At 46.6% G+C, this 15768-nt stretch overlaps 1 protein-coding gene across 8 annotated transcripts in view; it reads right to left on the bottom strand.

Annotated features, from left to right (window-relative positions):
- The window catches only part of nalcn (sodium leak channel, non-selective), a 315031-nt gene that overhangs the window by 115185 nt on the left and 184078 nt on the right, over positions 1-15768 (bottom strand). For all 8 annotated transcript variants that reach the window (XR_015079682.1, XM_085998388.1, XM_085998389.1 and 5 more), the window contains 3 exons: positions 6322-6458; positions 3575-3707; positions 2188-2261 (listed from right to left, as the gene is read on the bottom strand). Coding sequence is in view for 7 of the 8 variants with exons in the window: in XM_085998388.1 (XP_085854514.1) it covers positions 2188-2261; positions 3575-3707; positions 6322-6458 (344 nt within the window). In the remaining variant the exon portion in view is untranslated. The remainder of the gene's footprint in view (positions 1-2187; positions 2262-3574; positions 3708-6321; positions 6459-15768) is intronic.

Raw genomic sequence — 15768 nt, 5'->3', positions numbered from 1 at the left:
TCAATACTGGACGATTAAAGATGATATTGCAGTAGAAGACGGTATTCTCCTTGCTGGATCAAGGATCATCGTTCCAAAGACGATGCAGACACAACTTCTCCATCTCATACATGAAGGCCACATGGGAATGGAGAAATGCAAGCTGAGAGCCAGATCAGCTGTATACTGGATAGGCATGTACAAAAATATCGAACAGATGGTCTCTGCACGTGGTATATGCCAGAAATACAGAAATGCACAACAGAAAGAGGAGATGATACCTAGTGAAATACCGTCAAGACCATGGCACACTGTTGGGGCAGATCTCTTCATGTGCAATCAAGAATGGTATCTCATAGTGGCAGATTACTATTCCAAGTTTCCTTTTGTGAGAAGGATGAAAGACTTGAGAGCCACAACTACCACCAGGATTGCAAAGAGCTTGTTTGCTGAACAAGGAATCCCGGAAAAGGTAATCTGTGACAATGGAACCCAGTTCACATCGAGTGAATTCAGAGCTCTGGCAGAAAAGTATGGGTTCAAAATAGTAACCTCATCCCCACATTTCCCAAGGGGACACGGGTTCATCGAAAGACAGATCCAGACTGTCAAGAGAACTCTCATCACAAGTAGTGAGATGGGGGAAGACCAAGACCTTGCCCTCCTATCACTCAGATCAACACCACTGAAAGCAGACATGAAATCACCTGCGGAATTGCTGAATGGGAGGAAGTTTAAGACTACACTACCAGCAAAAATACATCCTCCCCAGGACCAGGAGGACTTCAGACAAAAGCTGGCAGAAGCACAAATCGTAGGAAGCAAACATTATGATAAACATGCAAAGACGCTACCAGAATTGCTGAATGGACAATCAGTGCATGTGCAAGACCCGGTGTTGAAAACCTGGAATCCAGCCAAGGTCATTGGAAAAGCTGATACTCCAAGATCCTACTTCGTAGAGACTGAACCTGGTAACCAATACAGACGGAACAGACTCCACATCAGACCTTCGCCTGAACTGGATAAACAGCAGACAACATCAGCAACATCGACAACACCAGCTACCACAAGCAGTACAACACCAGAGACAAGCGCTACAAATCAAACAACCACGAGCATGCACACTCCAACTCCAAAGGCGACAGCAACAACAACGACGAGAGCGGAACACACCAAAACACCGCAGAGAGGAATGGTCACCACCAAATCCACAAGATGGAGGGACAACATCCAACCACCTGAGCGATATTGCAAATAAAAAAAGTCACGATTCTTTGTAGTTGATAATAATAGTTTAGATATAATATTTGTTAATTTAAATTGCTAAATTTCATGTTTTAGTTTTTTGAGAAAGAGGGATGTTACATTGTTGTAGTATCACATCGCTAAATGGAACTACTTTGGTACGGTGTAGTTATATTGCTATGTGGCACACTGTGCACGGGCAGTGCACAGTGCAGCGTCGGACATCTTGTATCACTCCGCACCATGCGGCAGCACTGTAACAACGCCAAAATACAGCTGAGTAAAAGCACTAACTAAAATGAACTAAAAGTGTCTGTAATATATATAGTAATAAAGAACACAAGGAGACACAACAGGCACTATTCCAAAGAAGAGCAGGGGAGTTCTCCCCGGTGTCCTGGGGCAATATTTATCCCTCAATCAACATCACTAAAAAAACAGATTATCTGGTCATTGTCACATTGCTGTTTGTGGGAGCTTGCTGTGTGCAAATTGGCTGCCGTGTTTCCCACATTATAGCAGTGACTACACTTCAAAAAGTACTTCATTGGCTGTAAAGCGCTCTGGGATGAAAGGCGCTATATAAATGCAAGTCTTTCTGTCTTTTCTTTTTATATAAATGTAAGTTATTGTTGGTGCAGACTTAGTGCCTGTCTGGCACCCATCAGGGAGTGGTAGAGGGAAAATGGTGCTCAGAATTTTAGTGGCTGAAAAAAAATGGCAACCAAGAACTGTCTCAAAAAGCGTTTTTAATGATTCAAGAAAGCGTGATGGTGAAATGTTGCTGTGTTTTTCCAGTATAAACATTTAAATTCCAAAGTCAAATGGTCCCGTAAAAAAGTGCAACTTGAAAGGGTGGTAAGGAATGTGTGCATCATACGCAAGATTTTTAAATAATACATATCCAGGTAACACAAAACACAGCGAAATTAAATGATTCCATTGCTCGATAAATCTTACCTGAGGATTTTATTTATTGCATTTTCCTTTTCAAGAAGATTTCTGGCACGGATGCTGAAAGCTGATCTTCGCAACTGAAAATAACCACAATTACGAGAGGGAGGCTAAACTAGCAACGTGTTGGAAATCTAGATCAGGCAGTTAATGCGGTTAATGGAGACACAGTGAAATTGAAGGTTCACTTCCATTGCTGATCGTCACCTTTGGCCGTGACACTGGGCTAGATTTTCCTCCACATTACCACATTTTAGTTTGGCACTGTATCTGCAGAAAGAGTTACGTACCATATGAGCAAAGACCTTGGCAGTCTTTCGAAAGTCCCGCTCCAGAGACTTGAGCACAAAAGCCAGGCGGACACTCCCAGTGCAGTACTGAGGGAGTGCTGCACTGTCGGAAGGGCAGTACTGAGGGAGCGCCGCACTGTCGGAGGGGCAGTACTGAGGGAGTGCAGCACTGTCGGAGGGGCAGTACTGAGGGAGTGCAGCACTGTCGGAGGGGCAGTACTGATGGAGCTCCGCACTGTCAGAGGGTCAATACTGAGGGAGTGCAGCACTGTCGGAGGGGCAGTACTGCGGGAGCGCTGCACTGTCGGAGGAGCAGTACTGAGGGAGCGCTGCACTGTCGGAGGAGCAGTACTGAGGGAGCGCCACACTGTCGGAGGGGCAGTACTGAGGGAGCGCCGCACTGTCGGAGGTGTTGTATTTCAGATGAGATGTTAAACTCAGGTGAACGTAAAAGATTCCACGGCACTACTTCAAAGAAGAGCAGGGCCTTCTCCTCAGCGTCCTGGGTTAATGGCCCCGCAAGTCCCGGGTCTCCGTGTGTGTAATTGTGTTTTTAATGTGATCCCCGTGAGCACACTGGGAATCGCCCTTTGCGATTGGTTGGGTCCCGGGATCCGTGGGCCTTTATGCGGGTCAAAGATACGGAGGCACCGGGTTGCTGCGTACTTTTCTTGCTGATCGGAGGCATTCGCCCGCGGGGAGCCTCCGACCGCAATGTCAGGTCCAATATTGATCCCGCAACCGAAATCACTAAAAACAGATGATCTGGGTCATTATCTCCCTGCTGTTTGTGGGAGCTTGCTGTGCGCAAATTGGCTGCCGCGTTTCCTGCATTACAACAGCGACTGCACTTTTAAAAAAAAAGTACTTCATTGGCTGTAAAGCGCCGGGGGACATCCCGAGGTGGCGAAGATTCTTTCAAATTCGTGACATTTCCAAAGGCATCAGGCAATTTTCTGAAAATCAATTGCTGCAATATTGTTCCGACGGAAAGGGCAAACAGTTTGCAATAACAGTCTCGGCGCTTTCTGAGCAATTTTTGCAGAAATCAACCTTGTTTTTTTTCCCTGTAAGAGTGCCATTAATAATTGCTGCGGTTATACCTTTTGATCAATGTACTTGTTATCCTCGATACTCTTGGAGTGGTCACAGGAGGAGGAGGCCGACGGCAATCTGCGCAGCAAACAACTGGTGTCCTGCTGCTGGCGATCAATAAACTGCTTCATAAAACTTTCCCTAAATACAACAACAGCATTGGGGCAGACAGTAAGACAAAGAAAATCCCACTTGTGTGCAGTCACTACGTGTGATTAACGAGCGGGGATTATATTTGTTAAAACAATGTGGTGTTGAAGGCAGCTTGTGAATGAACATACTATAGATTCAGAGACAGGACGGTGTTTTAAGTGCTATTTTCAAACTATAATATGCAAACATGTGTTCAACTGTATTAGAAATACGTCGAAAGACTGAACAGGCTGGGGCTCTCTTACTTTGTTAGAAAATACAAGACCGAGAGATTTCCCGATAAAGGTCTTTAAAATGATGAAGGGTTTCAATAGGGTAGACGTGGAGAAGATGTTTCCACTTGTGGGGGAGACCAGAACTAGGGGGGTTCATAAATATAAGACAGTCACTAATAAATCCAACAGAGAATTCAGAAGAAACGTCTTTACCCAGAGAGTGGTGAGAATGTGGAACTCGCTACCACAGGGAGTGGTTGAGGCGAATAGTATCGATGCATTTAAGGGGAAACTAGATAAACACACGAGGGAGAAAGGAATAGAAGGATATACTGATGGTGTTAGATGAAGAGGGGCGGGAGGAGGCTGGTGTGGAGCATAAACACCGGCACGGATCAGGTGGGGAAAATGGCCTCTTTCTGTGCTGTATAAACTCTATGTAAGATATGGAAATTTCAGTTTATTACAAAATGGCTGATGATAAATTAAACAGGTTACTGTATAGTCGAGAGGTTCCTGTGAGAGCTTTTGAACGAAAACCGTCGACAGATAAAGACGACCTTGGGAACAGAACTTTACTAAACGAACTGTTCCGGCTGTAAGCTGCCTTTCACCAAGATAAGGAAAGCATGCTTTGAGAGTCCTGCGGGAACAGACCTCTGAACTGTGGAAACATCTTCAGACTTTGGGATGTAACCTTGAAGGCCCATGATGCCTAACGGACTAGTGATAAGAGGGTCTGGGAAACAACTGCCGACCGTTACGCCGTATAGTTAGGGACACGGACGCAGTGGGAGGATTGCCAAATTTTGGGGGTATAAAAGGTGCTGTTGTTTCAAGACTACTCGCTGCTGCAGCCGGGCGACCTGCTGAGTTGCCAGAAATCACATGTCCAGTCACTGCCGGATTGACCGCTCGCTGGTGTTAGTCCGTATGTGGTGTTTTGGTTGAGTTTAAAGCAAAGGGCTAGCTCTGTATAAGCCGAGGTATAATTTGGGATTATTATACGCTACATAACTGTCGGATGCTTGCTTGTAACCTCTTGCTGATTTTTAAGTAAAAGAAGTTTCACAGATTCATTGGGTTTTGTGTTGTCTGTTCGATGGGCCTGAACTTTGGAAATGGTTTGACGGGGCGAGGGGCGATTTCCACACGTCTTACAATCCATTGGCCTCTGAGGGGGAGCAGCGCAGAGTCACTAGAATGATACCGGGGCTAAAAGGGTTAAATTACGAGGACAGGTTACACAGACTGGGCTTGTATTCCATCGAGTATAGAAGATTAAGGGGTGATCTAATCGAGGTGTTTAAAAGGAGTTGATAGGGTAGAGAGAGAGAAATTATTTCCTCTGGTGGGGGGAGTCCAGAACAAGGGGGCAGAACCTTAAAATTAGTAATAAAAACAGAAAATGCTGGAGAAACTCAGCAGGTCAGGCAGCATCTGTGAAGAGAGAAACAGAGTTAACGTTTCAGGTCGATGACCTTTCGTCAGAACTGGTTCCATTTCCTGCTTTTTTCCCGTTCTGACGAAAGGTCATCGACCTGAAACGTTAACTCTGTTTCTCTCTTCACAGATGCTGCCTGACCTGCTGAGTATCTCCAGCTTATTGTGTTTTTTTTTTTGAGATTTCCAGCATCTGCAGTATTTTCATTTTGACCTTAAAATTACAGCCAGGCTGTTCAGGGGTGATGTCAGGAAGCACTTCTTCACACAAAGGGTGGTGGGAATCTGGAACTCTCTCCCCCCAAAAAGCTGTCGAGGCTGGGGGTCAAAAGAAAATTTCAAAACTGAGATTGAGAGATTTTTGTTAGCGATTATTGAATCTGCTTCCACCGCCCTTTCAAGCAGCGCATTCCAGATCACAACAATAAAAAAAAAAAAATCTACTCATCTCCCCTCTGGTTCTTTTGCCAATTACCTTCAATCTGTGTCCTCTGGTTACCGACCCTCCCGCCAGTGGACACAGTTTCTCCTCAAAAACTCTTCATAATCTTGAACACCTCTATTAAATCTCCCCTTAACCTTCTCTGCTCTAAGGAGAACAACCCCAGCTTCTCCAGTCTCTCCGCATAACTGAAGTCCCTCATCCCTGGGACCATTCTGGTCAATCTCCCCTTAACCTTCTCTGCTCTAAGGAGAACAACCCCAGCTTCTCCAGTCTCTCCACAGAACTGAAGTCCCTCATCCCTGGGACCATTGCGGTAAATCTCCTCTGCACCCTCTCCAAGGCCTTGACATCCTTTCTAAAGTGTGGTGCCCCGAATCGAGCTGGGTTTATAACGGACGGGTGATCTGCAACGTCAGGTTTATTGCTGGTGTTGAAAGTTATAATCTATCCCCATCCTGCCTTCAGAAGAATCATTTGCGACACTATTGTCGACACTTACCTGATTCTGGGAACTGAAAAGTCTGATGGCAGTTTGGATATTTTCACCATCTGCGGTCTGTTGGGGAACTTCTCGAAGATTCGTAAACGGAGTGGGAGTTTTTCTTTGGTATCGGCATTGGCTTCACTTTGTTTAAGCTTAAATTAAAATAATATATTGCATTATAATCAATGATATCTTGTTTTCAAATCTTAAGATCCCCAATAAAGAATGTCGGGGGTTAAATTGCGCCTCTTAGCCAAAAATAGACACTTCCGAATTTAACCCCCGATATTTTTACAGCTCTTGTTCAATCTGTCTAATTGAAAGTTGCGAGTCTCGGGCACTCCCACAGCATCGCACGTCTCGAATATATGAGGGGTCACGTTGCTGTGGTGCAGGAAATTGTGATTGGCTCAAATAACCACTTACCTGTCAAGATAACCTTGTGACAGGGCTTCAACTTTAACCGACCTAAACGCAAACCAATTACATAACTCGTTTCATCCATTAGGCGGTTAGCAAAATCAGCCATGAGTAATCAGGACAAGACTGAACAGATACACTTCTTCAAGCTTCTGTTCATGAACCAGCAATTCCCACCCATCAGAAGTTTGCTCCATTTGTTTTGGTAACTTTTGACCAATATAAATCAAAAAATTACATTTACAACATAAATACATGAAAAAAATACACAATTCTCAAAAATCTTTAGCTTTAAACCTACCTATTACCACATTACAGGAAAGATGTGATTGCACCAGAGAGGATACAGAGGAGATTTACGAGGATGTTGCCTGGGTTGGAGAATTTTAGCTATGAGGGAAGATTGGCTGAGGGGAGATTTAATTGAAGTGTATAAAATTATGAGGGGCCTAGATAGAGTGGATAGGAAGGCCCTATTTCCCTTAGCAGAGGGGTCAATAACCAGGGGGGCATAGATTTAAAGTAATTGGTAGAAGGATTAGAGGGGAGTTGAGGGGAACTTTTTTCACCCAGAGGGTGGTGGGGGTCTGGAACTCACTGCCTGAAAGGGTGGTAGAGGCAGAAACACTCATCACATTTAAAAAGTACTTGGATATGCACCTGAAGTGCCGTAACCTGCAGGGCTACGGACCAAGTGCTGGAAAGTGGGGTTAGGCTGGATAGTTCTTGGCCGGCACGGACACGATGGGCCGAATGGCCTCCTTCTGTACTGTAAATTTCCATGATTCTATGATTTTATCGTGGAAATTTCAGCAATTAATTTCGGAAATGTCAGTGGCTTTTTTTCTCTGCATAGCGCCTGCACCTTACCATTACTTCCCACATCACCATTTTTGAACAACAGGTTGTAGGTCAACATTTTTAAAAGTAAGACACTAGCCTTGAACTTAGTCTGAGCCGGTTTGGATCGGCCTTCTGGCATTTCTTAGCACTAGCTCCAGACTTGACTCTCGCTTGTATCCATCCTCGTGACCATAAATGGACGCAGTGCTGAGGAGGTCGTCTGACCAGGGCACTGTGTCATTTAGTCACGGCTTCCACTGACTTGTTTGCTACAGTTTTGTCTATACAGTTCCAGTTTGTCTATTGACATAACTGTGTCAGCCAATGAGTTGGAGAAGGGGTGGAACAAGAAGCTCGACACCATCCAGGACAAAGCAGCCCGCTTGATCGGCACCCCATCCACCACCTTAAACATTCACTCCGTCCACCACAGGCGCACCGTGGCTGCAGTGTGTGTCAACTCGCCAAGGCTTCTTCAGCAGCACCTCCCAAACCCGCGACCTCTTCCACCTAGAAGGACAAGGGCAGCAGGCGCATGGGAACACCACCACCTCCAAGTTCCCCTCCAAGTCACATGTCATCCTAGTGTAGCCTGGCGAAATGGAGCAGCACAGGACACGAACTTTCATTTTTGGGGTTTTTTATTCTGTATTAATAACTTGGGTCTAGATTTAGGATGAAATTGTAAATACATAAAACAGTCAACAAAATACGGCAGTGGCTTGCCCAACTCTCCTCAGAGCACATCCCTCACGCTGGATCTAGAAAATGGAGGCTGTGAAGAAAAGGGGAGGTTCCTTTGGCATCACATGGCCCCAACCCCTAATCCTTTTCTCCTTTTTTCAAATTCTAAAGGGGAAAATGAACCGCGCCATCTAGTGGACTTAAATATTCACTGCATTTTCCCACTTGGCTACATTCTCCCCTGCTTTAAAGTCAACGTCCTCGGTGACTTAGCACCCGTTTTTCACTTCTTTTACAGCTTCTCGAAAAAATGCAGTACCCAGACTCGATAAAACATGAGAGAACACCTCAGGACTGAGTGAGACTGCATTACAGGCTGACTGAGGCAAATGGTATGGGTTAGGGTTTACCCCAGCATTGGCTCTTTTAGTTCTGCGAGGAGCCGGAATGGGTACCTCAACCTCAGTCCCACACTCAGAAGGATCTGAATGCTCTGGCTCAGAAACAGCCTCTGATTCCTGTATATCTTGGGCGTTACCAACAGGATCATTGTTTACTTTTTCCTCCTGAGTTAACTCTGGATAGGTGACTTCCTCTACCACAACAAACTCAGTATCAGAGGGCTCTGGCAACGATTCTGTCAAAAGAGTGACAGGGGGTACGGTGACAGGGGACTTGGTTCTCGTCCGCCTAGGCTCAGGGACAGGGGTAACACATGGCCTAAGATTAACTCTATGGACCCTTTTTAAAGGACCGCCCTCTACAGGCTCAACTGCATGTGTAGTACCCTGTACCTCCACCACTCTGTACACAGTAGGACCCCAAGCATCCTGAATTTTGTTCCTACCCAAAGGCCTGTGTCGTAAGTATACCAACTGACCCACCTCAATGGTTGGACAGTACACTTTGTCTTTGTTAAGTTCAATTCTTTGAGCTGATTTCTTTTCAGTGTACTCTCTTGCCCTTGCATGTGCCTCCTTCAAACGCTCTTGGTGGACAACCAACCACTCATGTTTCTTGTCTAACACTTGCTCCTGACCTAATAAAGCATCTACAGGAAGGTGTGGATGAACCCCGAAAAGCAGATAGTGCGGTGAGTAGCCAGTCGTAGCATGGGGTGTTACATTGTAGGCATACACCAACTCAGATAAGTGCTCAGGCCAGCGGCGCTTCTTTTCTGGAGGCAGTGTACGCAAAAGATCATGTAAAGATCTGTTGAATCTCTCACATTGAGCATTTCCTTCTGGGTGGTGTGGGGTAGTGCGGGTTTTCTTTACACCATAAAGCTTACACAGCTCGGCAATGATTTCACTCTCAAAATTTCGACCTCTGTCTGAATGCAATCTTTCTGGGACCCCATACTTCATGAACCACTCTTTGAGAAGGACTTTCGCCGTGGTATCAGCCTTTTGGTCCCGAGTAGGGAAGGCTTGTGTGAATTTAGTGAAAACATCGGTCACCACTAACACATTCTCACGACCATCGGAGGCCGGTTCCAGCATGGTGAAATCTACAGCAACTACTTCAAGGGGCCGGGAGGCTAGAAATGATTTCATAGGGGCATGTATCTTAGGGTGGGGCATTTTTGTCAAAACACACCTCTCGCATTTCTTGACCCACTGTTCCACATCCTCATACATCCCAACCCAAAAACATCTCTGTCTCAAAAGGTTCTGTGTGCGCTCTATTCCCTGATGGCCCATACGATCATGCACACCTTCAAGCACGACTTCTTTCAAACAAGAGGGCAGTAGTAGCTGGTGACACTCACCAACATGGACATCCTCGATTACACGGTACAACAAACCATCTTGCTCACAAATACGGGGCCACTGCTTTAACGTGGATAATACTAGCTTGGATAACTGCGACCTCTCCTTGTAAGTTGGCCTTCGCTGCTCACCCCAAAACTTCCTAAACACGCTGAGGGTGGGGTCTGTGTCCTGAAACTTACGTAGTTCCTCTTTAGAGTAACCGGGAAGTGTTGGTGTGTTACCCTGCAACTCACTACGCTCAGTACTTTCTTCTGCGTCCGAAACACGGATCTGTCTGACTTTACAGCACTTGACTCCTGCTGTCCCTAAGTCTGGTCCTAGAGCTGTTCCCTTGTGAGTGACATTACATATGGCCACACAACCATCATAGTCTGCATCCCCACTGTCTGACTCGGGCTCCCCTGCTAACGGCTGCCCAGAGAGGGCATCTGCTGCTGCATTACAGCGGCCTGGGCGGTACTTGACGTCAAAGTCAAAAACAGCTAACTGAGCCACCCATCTTTGCTCAACAGCACCTAACTTAGCTGTAGAAAGGTGACACAGGGGGTTGTTATCTGTTATGACAGTGAACTTGGAACCTAGAAGGTAACCTCGAAATTTCTCTGAAACAGCCCATTTGAGGGCGAGGAGCTCTAGTTTCATACTGCTGTAGTTTCTGTCATTTCTTTCAGCATTCCGGAGCCTCCTACTGGCATATGCTATCACTCTCTTCCTATCTCCCTGCTGCTGGTGGAGGATGGCACCTAATCCTAGGTTACTGGCATCCGTCGCTACAATAAAAGGCTGAGTGAAATCTGCGTAACCTAACACTGGAGCACTGATCAGCTTTTCTTTCAGCTGTTCGAAAGCAGCTTGGCACGCAGCTGTCCATGAACCTTCAAACAACCGTTTTGCTTTTGCTGGGCTGTCTTCCCTAAGGCATGCATTGACTACGTCATGGAGAGGGCCAGCTCGTTTAGAAAAATCCTCAATGAACCTCCTGTAATAACTACAGAAACCAAGAAATGACCTCAGATCTTTGACTGTACTGGGGACCGGCCACTTCTTTACGGCGGCAATTTTCTCTGGATCTGTCCCTATACCCTCCCCTGAAATTTGATGCCCAAGGAACCTGACTTCCTGCTGCAGGAAGTGACACTTTTCAAGCTTTACTTTCAAACCTGTCTCTTTCAGTCGTCTTAGAGCTGTCTCAAGCCTCTCTAAATGGTCTGGGAAGGTCTGAGAGAACACAAGGATGTCATCTAAATACACTAATAGGATGTGGAACACTAAGTCGCTCATAGTCGCTTGCATAAGTCGTTGAAAAGTCGCAGGTCCATTACAGACACCAAAAGGCATTCTGAGGTACTCAAAAAGGCCAAAAGGAGTTGTAAAAGCAGTCTTAGGCCTGTCACTTTCACGAACAGCAACCTGGTGGTACCCACTTGCAAGATCAATGGTCGAGAAGAACTTTGCACCATGAAGGGCATCAAAACTCTCGTCAATGCGGGGCAAAGGAAATGCGTCACGTCTGGTTTTTGAGTTTAGTTTCCTAAAGTCAACACATAGTCGTATGTCTCCATCAGTCTTACGAACTACCACTATGGGTGAAGCGTATGAACTATTGCTCTCCTGGATGACACGCTTTCTTAAAAGCTTAGTGATGTGGTCCCTCACCTCTTTGTACAGTGTAGGTGGGATACGACAGTATGGCTCTGTAACTGGTGCGTCATCTACCAAGTTAATCTCATGCTCAACTTTATCAGTGTAGCCTAGGTCCTCATCCTTAAAAGCAAATACTTCCGAATACCTGGCTAAAAGTGCACCTAACTCTGCTTGTTGGCCCTGTGTGCCACCTATGTGTAGTTTGTCCAAAAGCAACTGAATGTCTTGGTCTGTCATCTGTCCTTCTTTTCTGCCAACAGTTACTTCCTCTGTGTCAGCGGAGATGCGTTGAAATCGCACCTCACAGGAGTCCTTGTCTACACACTCTGCCTGAGTCGGAATACCAAGCCTGGTCCTGGGGCTTAACCACACATCCTCCTCAGAGAAATTTACCACCTGCACTGGAAATAAATGTCCCTTTGATTCAACTAGAGTGGGGACAACTACCAGGCCACCTGGCAATGGTGTGTTACCTGGCTCCAACAGCATTTTAGTGCTGCCACCTGACTGAGTTTTAAGTCCCTTTACATAGACTGTAGCTATGGAAGACACAGGCACATGTACAGCACCCCTACCAGCTACACGGACAGAAGATGACTTTGGAGTGATGTTACACTGTTGTACTTGCTGAAATGCTTCCCTCCAATCTGAATCCAACTTTCCCCCTAGAGTAGTGTCAAACTCAGCATGAACTAGTTGTCTGCATCGGCTGATGATGTTCATACCAATAAGACCTGGTGCTGCAGGCTGTGACTGCTGATGCTCTTTGACTACCAGGAAACCACGTTCGGGTAAGGTTATGCCCAGTAAACAGTTAGCAGTAACCCCCCCAATCTTGAGATCTACTACTGGACATTTACCTACTGCACGGTCAAGAAATCTGTCACGAATACCAGTACTGTTCTGAGAGCCTGCAGGTTTTCCTCGCATTGCCCGGCTCATGGCAATCGAGGGAGTTAGTTTTCCTGCACCCCAGCCAGCATTGGTGGATGTGTTTGCTACCTCGTGCTTCTGAGGACACTGTTTGGCAATGTGCCCCGCCCCGTTACACTTAAAGCAAATAGGCTGACCTTCATCAGTGAACTTTGGCTTGGCTCTAGGTTTCCCAACCTTGTCATTACCCGTGTTTTCCTTCTGTAGAGCAAGACCCCGTACTGCCTCTGTTAGTTCCCCGATAGCTTTACCCTGTTCCGCCACCACTTTAAGAACATCCTGTAAAGTGACAGCCTGGCTGCCTGGTACCCCAATGGCAGAACACTGAAGATCCCTCCCCGTACTGTCACACACTACATTCTTGCTCTTTGCAACTTTAGTGCTACAGGGCTGGTCTTCTAAGGACCATAAGACAGCTTCCTCACGTACATCGAACAGGGTAGACTGGGGGTTGCCTCGTACAAACTTGCGCAACTCTCTCCGGAGTGAGGGATCTCTAACACCATCAACAAATCTGTTTCTGACAACCCGTTTTGTGTCCGGCACAGCATCAGGTGATTGCTTTACCAAAGTTCTAATAATCTGAGAGAGTGCATGTGAGTATTCTTGGAAACCTTCACCCTCTTCTTGCTTGCGTCCATAGAAAGTTTCTAACAGCTGGGACTCACTGCGTTTTTCGGTGAAAGCCCCCCTTAGGTAACTGAACAGGTCACTGGGCTGCTTAGACTCTCCACCCAACCGTAACCTAATTTCCTGTAGGGCTGCCCCCCTCAACAAAGATCGAATGAAATCTACCTGCTCTGCAGGAGTCTGATCTCTAGCTCGTAGTACACTTTCAACCTCTTCAATGAACTCATCAACTGAACGACTATCTTTGGATACCTCACCACTGAATGGTTGGATCTGACGCTCTCTGGGTACATACACATATGACTTGGTTGCCCCATTACCTAGAGTGGCAATAATTGCCATTGCTTGGTCATGGTTTTTTTTCAACTCTGAAATCTGTGCCTTGAGTTGATCTGGTTGCCCTCACCCACACTCGAGGTATTGTCCTCACCATCCGAATTGTGAGCTCCACCCGCCTCCTCAGGAGGGTCTAACATTTTGACTCAGTTCACAAGTCCCTGACAGTCACTGAATGGGATGGCCGCTGCGACGATTCTTCTCCAATGGTGTCCCTCCTCGGTGCCTTGATGGGTCCTCTCCCAGATTGGTCCTGGCGCCCTCTGGATCCCGTCTGTCTGGTCTGGTCCTCCTTAGCAACCCCAGGCAGCACTCTCCGTCCGTCTCCAGGTCCACTTGGCACCACACCGCTCTTCCCCCACTGCTGTATTTTATGTAACTTTCCCAAACCTGAGAAACTCCAAGCTAACAGACCCCACTCCTGGTACCAAAATGTGTAGCCTGGCGAAATGGAGCAGCACAGGACACGAACTTTCGTTTTTGGGTTTTTTTATTCTGTATTAATAACTTGGGTCTAGGTTTAGGATGAAATTGTAAATACATAAAACACCGTCGACAAAATACGGCAGTGGCTTGCCCAACTCTCCTCAGAGCACATCCCTCACGCTGGATCTAGAAAATGGAGGCTGTGAAGAAAAGGGGAGGTTCCTTTGGCATCACATGGCCCCAACCCCTAATCCTTTTCTCCTTTTTTCAAATTCTAAAGGGGAAAATGAACCACGCCATCTAGTGGACTTAAATATTCACTGCATTTTCCCACTTGGCTACACTAACTTAGAAGTATATCACCGATCCTTCATCGTCGCTGGGTCAAAATCCTGGAACTCCCTCCCTAACAGCACTGTGGGAGCACCTTCACCACACGGGCTGCAGTGGTTCAAGGCGGCGGCTCACCACCACCTTCTCAAGGGCAATGAGGGATGGGCAATAAATGCCGGCCTTGCCAGTGACGCCCACATCCCAGGAACGAATTTAAAAAATACTTATGGCAGGACTCACGGCAAACAGTCTATTCTGCATCAAACAGAGTCTATCTACTCAGCACACGGTCTGTTTAAACAGTGCACCACAGCAAACGGTCTACTGGATTAGTGGCTTCACTATACATAGCCACAAACTAGAGGAAACAGAACTCCTGACCAAAACTACAGCAAAGTCGCCCAACAAAAGCAGGATTATTTCTCCAGCAAAGTGCAGTGAGTGGAGGATAGTTACAGAATACAAATTCTGTGGGTAAAATCAATCCCAGTCACTCACAGCAGCGCGATCTCTGGGCGTGATTAAGGGGGGAATTACCCAATCATCTCCGTTCCAGCCGGGACTTTTGGTGTCACTCTACGCAGCCTTAACATTCAACATTCTGCTGATCTGTTGAACGGTGCTCTGGATTGGCGTCTTTCAATATTTTTCTGTTTCTATAGACACAAAAGGCATCACGGGGTCTGGGGAGAGAGCGGGAATATGGTATTGAGATAGAGGATCAGCCATGATCATATTGAATGGCGGAGCAGGCTCGAAGGGCCAAATGGCCGACTCCTGCTCTGATTTTTTCTATGTTTCAACCCCATCTTTAACTATCTAAACACCGGTTATCGAGCACGTGTCACCTGGTTTCTCCTTCCTATGGCCAATACTTTACGCTGGCCAGGATTAAATTTCATCTGCCCTTGTTCCCAACTGGTTTTGTAGTTTCCGAGCAGCCTCCTCGGACTCCATTACACCCGCCCGGTTCAGTAAAGCACCTGTGCACACACCCTGTGAGAAATTGTAATGTTCCTCTACTTTTACCTACAAAAGACTTTGAAACAAACTGGAAATTGGATTCCCAAAGCTTTATTTAAAAACAGAGAGACTAATTGTGAGTTATTCTGCCAGGTGCAAATGGAATCAATGGACTAGAAATTCGGCTCCTTTGCACCTGCTGTTAGTGCTTCCGGGGGGTGCCTATGGGGCATGGAGGGCTTATCGCCCGGGGGGGTAAAAAGGGCCTCCCGAGAAATTCGGCACGGTGTTGCTGATAGTGCCAGGCCGCTGCGCCACTGGCGATAACGTCATCGCCGTGCGCCGCAACCCCTTAGCGCCCCGCAACAGAAATATGGCCACACTCTGAGGCTGCTGCAGGCGGCGTCAGCGCCAGCCTGGCGGGTCACAAGCCGGGCCAACATCCGCTCGCGGGGTGACGTTTAAAGGGGAGGTG

The sequence above is a fragment of the Somniosus microcephalus genome, chromosome 10 (genome assembly GCF_052327205.1).
Source record: "Somniosus microcephalus isolate GS21.2 chromosome 10, FLI_Smic_1.0, whole genome shotgun sequence".
Taxonomy (NCBI): Eukaryota; Metazoa; Chordata; class Chondrichthyes; order Squaliformes; family Somniosidae; genus Somniosus; species Somniosus microcephalus.
The sequence above is the reverse complement of the archived record's forward strand: the minus strand, read 5'-3'. Positions and strand labels throughout refer to the sequence as shown.